Source organism: Trachinotus anak, unplaced genomic scaffold (assembly GCF_046630095.1).
Source record: "Trachinotus anak isolate AG129_WGS33_773 ecotype Australia unplaced genomic scaffold, CSIRO_AGI_Tana_v1 ptg000009l, whole genome shotgun sequence".
Classification (NCBI taxonomy): Eukaryota; Metazoa; Chordata; class Actinopteri; order Carangiformes; family Carangidae; genus Trachinotus; species Trachinotus anak.
Genome location: NW_027273860.1, coordinates 607,501 through 610,000, shown reverse-complemented (window position 1 = coordinate 610,000; position 2,500 = coordinate 607,501). Strand labels below are relative to the sequence as shown.

The 2,500-nt window shown below is 48.0% G+C and overlaps 1 protein-coding gene across 3 annotated transcripts in view; it reads left to right on the top strand.

Annotated features, from left to right (window-relative positions):
• nub1 (negative regulator of ubiquitin-like proteins 1) overlaps nucleotides 1-2,500 on the top strand; it is an 8,664-nt gene that overhangs the window by 3,304 nt on the left and 2,860 nt on the right. For all 3 annotated transcript variants that reach the window (XM_071484257.1, XM_071484254.1, XM_071484255.1), the window contains exons 4-10: nucleotides 34-101; nucleotides 190-254; nucleotides 918-1,085; nucleotides 1,377-1,465; nucleotides 1,655-1,761; nucleotides 1,948-2,134; nucleotides 2,478-2,500. The exon at nucleotides 2,478-2,500 is cut by the window's right edge and continues 85 nt beyond it. In XM_071484257.1, coding sequence (XP_071340358.1) covers nucleotides 34-101; nucleotides 190-254; nucleotides 918-1,085; nucleotides 1,377-1,465; nucleotides 1,655-1,761; nucleotides 1,948-2,134; nucleotides 2,478-2,500 — 707 coding nt within the window. The remainder of the gene's footprint in view (nucleotides 1-33; nucleotides 102-189; nucleotides 255-917; nucleotides 1,086-1,376; nucleotides 1,466-1,654; nucleotides 1,762-1,947; nucleotides 2,135-2,477) is intronic.

Genomic DNA, 2,500 nt, shown 5'->3' with positions numbered 1-2,500 from the left:
GCTGATGTCATTCTGTTTCCTGTTTGTTTTCAGGATCCAAAGTCGAAGAAGAACTACCTGGAGACGAGGCTGGACGTGTTGGTTCAGGAGGTGGTGGACAGGTACACACACACACACACACACACACACACACACACACACACACACACTGTGATGACTCAGTGCTGAGTGTGTGTTGCTGTGCTGTAGGATCGCAGAGGACCACGGCCTCAAATACATCAAACTGATCCTGAACGGGAAGACGTTGTGTGTAGGTGAGTTCAGACGTCCTGCAGGTGAGCTGATCATCCCTGCAGGTGTTGGTCAAGATTAAAATCTCTCTGCTTCACTTGAACATTTATAGTCAGTTATTTAACTGGCAGAATCCACAGTCTAATTAACTGATTAAAAATGTAGGTTCTTCATGAAAAGAAGTGGAATCTGCTGAGATTCTGTGGTTGCAGCCGTTGTTTCTGTAGGTTACATCATAATGAACTGAAAATCTGTCGGAAGACTTTCCCTCTACGCATTTGTTTCTGATGTTTTAGAGACAAAATTATCATTAATTAATTAATCATCAACCAGATGAAGTAAAGTGAGAGCGTTGACAGGGAGCTTTGAATAAATGTCTCTTCCTGTTTGTGTTGATGTTTTCTTGAGGGTGAATCAGAGGTTGAGTTTCTCCCGGTGAACCCGGTGAGGCTTCAGATGCAGAGGACACAGTGACCTCTGGTGGTTTGTAGACGTTAGAGCAGATCATCAAGACCCAGCTCACTGATCTGTGTCAGATGTTACAGCGAAATAATGAATCCTGTTCTCTAAAAAACCAAGATATGAAATATTGTTCCTGAAACTGAGGCCTGTTCACACCTGTTCACACCTGTGCACACCTGTGGTCAAACACTGAAATGTGTTAGTGTGTGTTCTGGTCCCGGCAGACCAGCGTCTGGACGAGCAGGGCGTGAAGAACCACAGTAAGGTGATGGTGCTGAAGGTGAGCGACGCCGAGCTGAAACAACAGATGAGTCAGGAGGAGCAGAAGAAGAAGGAGCAGAACGAGAGTCTGCAGAGGACCCAGAAAGGCTTCCAGATCCTGTCAGAGAGAGGTGTGTGTGTGTGTGTGTGTGTGTGTGTGTGTGTGTGTGTGTGTGTGTGTGTGTGTGTGTGTGTGTGTGTGTGTGTCTGTGTGTCTGTGTGTCTGTGTGTCTGTGTGTCTGTGTGTCTGTGTCTGTGTCTGTGTCTGTGTCTGTGTGTGTGTGTCTGTGTCTGTGTGTCTGTCTGTCTACAAACTGAGTCTCTGACTGTTGGATGCTGTGAGCTAACATCAGGCTAGCTGTTTCCCCCTGCCTCCAGTCTTTATGCTAAGCTAAGCTAAGGTCTGTGCTGCTGTTTGTCAGACGGCAGTGAGGACCCACACACCACGCCTTTCCTGGAGATCGCAGACCAGAAGGGAAACCCCCTGAAGATCCCCGACAAGGAGAGGAAGGTGAGAGAGTGACCAGAGGAATTACATCATCTGTCCATTTAATCCACTGATGACAACGCCGTTCATTGTGTGTGTGTGTGTGTGTGTGTGTGTATGTGTGTGTGTGTGTGTGTGTGTGTGTGTGTGTGTGGGTGGGTGGGTGTGTGTGGGTGTGGGTGGGTGTGGGTGTGTGGGTGTGGGTGGTGTCAGGCTCTGATCCTGGCCATGGGTTTCCATGAGAAAGGTCGTTCTCTGATGAAGAGGAAGCAGTACGACAACGCCCTGTGTCACCTGCTGCAGGCCGACCAGCAGTTCAGGTACAAAGGCCTGACATCACCTCTGACATCACCAGATGTCATTACACCACTGCACTGTAGATATATGCTGATCTTCTAGGACAGTTTCTGGACATTCAACTGTCCAACTTGAGATAGTAGCAGCAGCAGCAGTAGCAGTAGAAGCAGTAGTTTTCCTTGCAGTACTAAAGGTGTTCCTCTGTGCAGTAAGTGCGACTCGGCTCTGCTCACCTCGGTGGATAACTACGCCGTCCTGCAGCTGGACATCGTGTGGTGCTACCGAGCCCTGGAGGCTCTGTCCTGTCTGGACGATGGGCGGAGCCGCCTGCAGAGAGCCGAGGACTGTTTCCTGCAGTGTTACGGAGAGCAGCGCGAGAGGCTGCTCATGATCAAGGTGAAACGCTCACAGAGCGTCTTCAGTCATCCATTTATTATTATAGCTCCTCTCACTGGAACTGGTTCAGTTCCACAACATGAGAGGAGACATTCAGGACTTCAGTAGTTTTATTTTGACATGTTGAACTGGAGGTGTGGTTTCTGTTCCTCACCTGATGTCAAAGGTCAAGTTTTTTAAAAACGTAATTACAGAAGAAATATTATTTATTTTAACAGTCACATGTGTGTTGACACAGCTCTGCTGATCTTTTGCCCTCTCTCATAAAAAGACAAAGTGTGTGTTTTTTAAATGGGACTCTGCCCTGTACTGACTCTGAACCACCGTGTGTGTGTGTTGTCAGGGTAACACAGGCAGAGAGGAGGT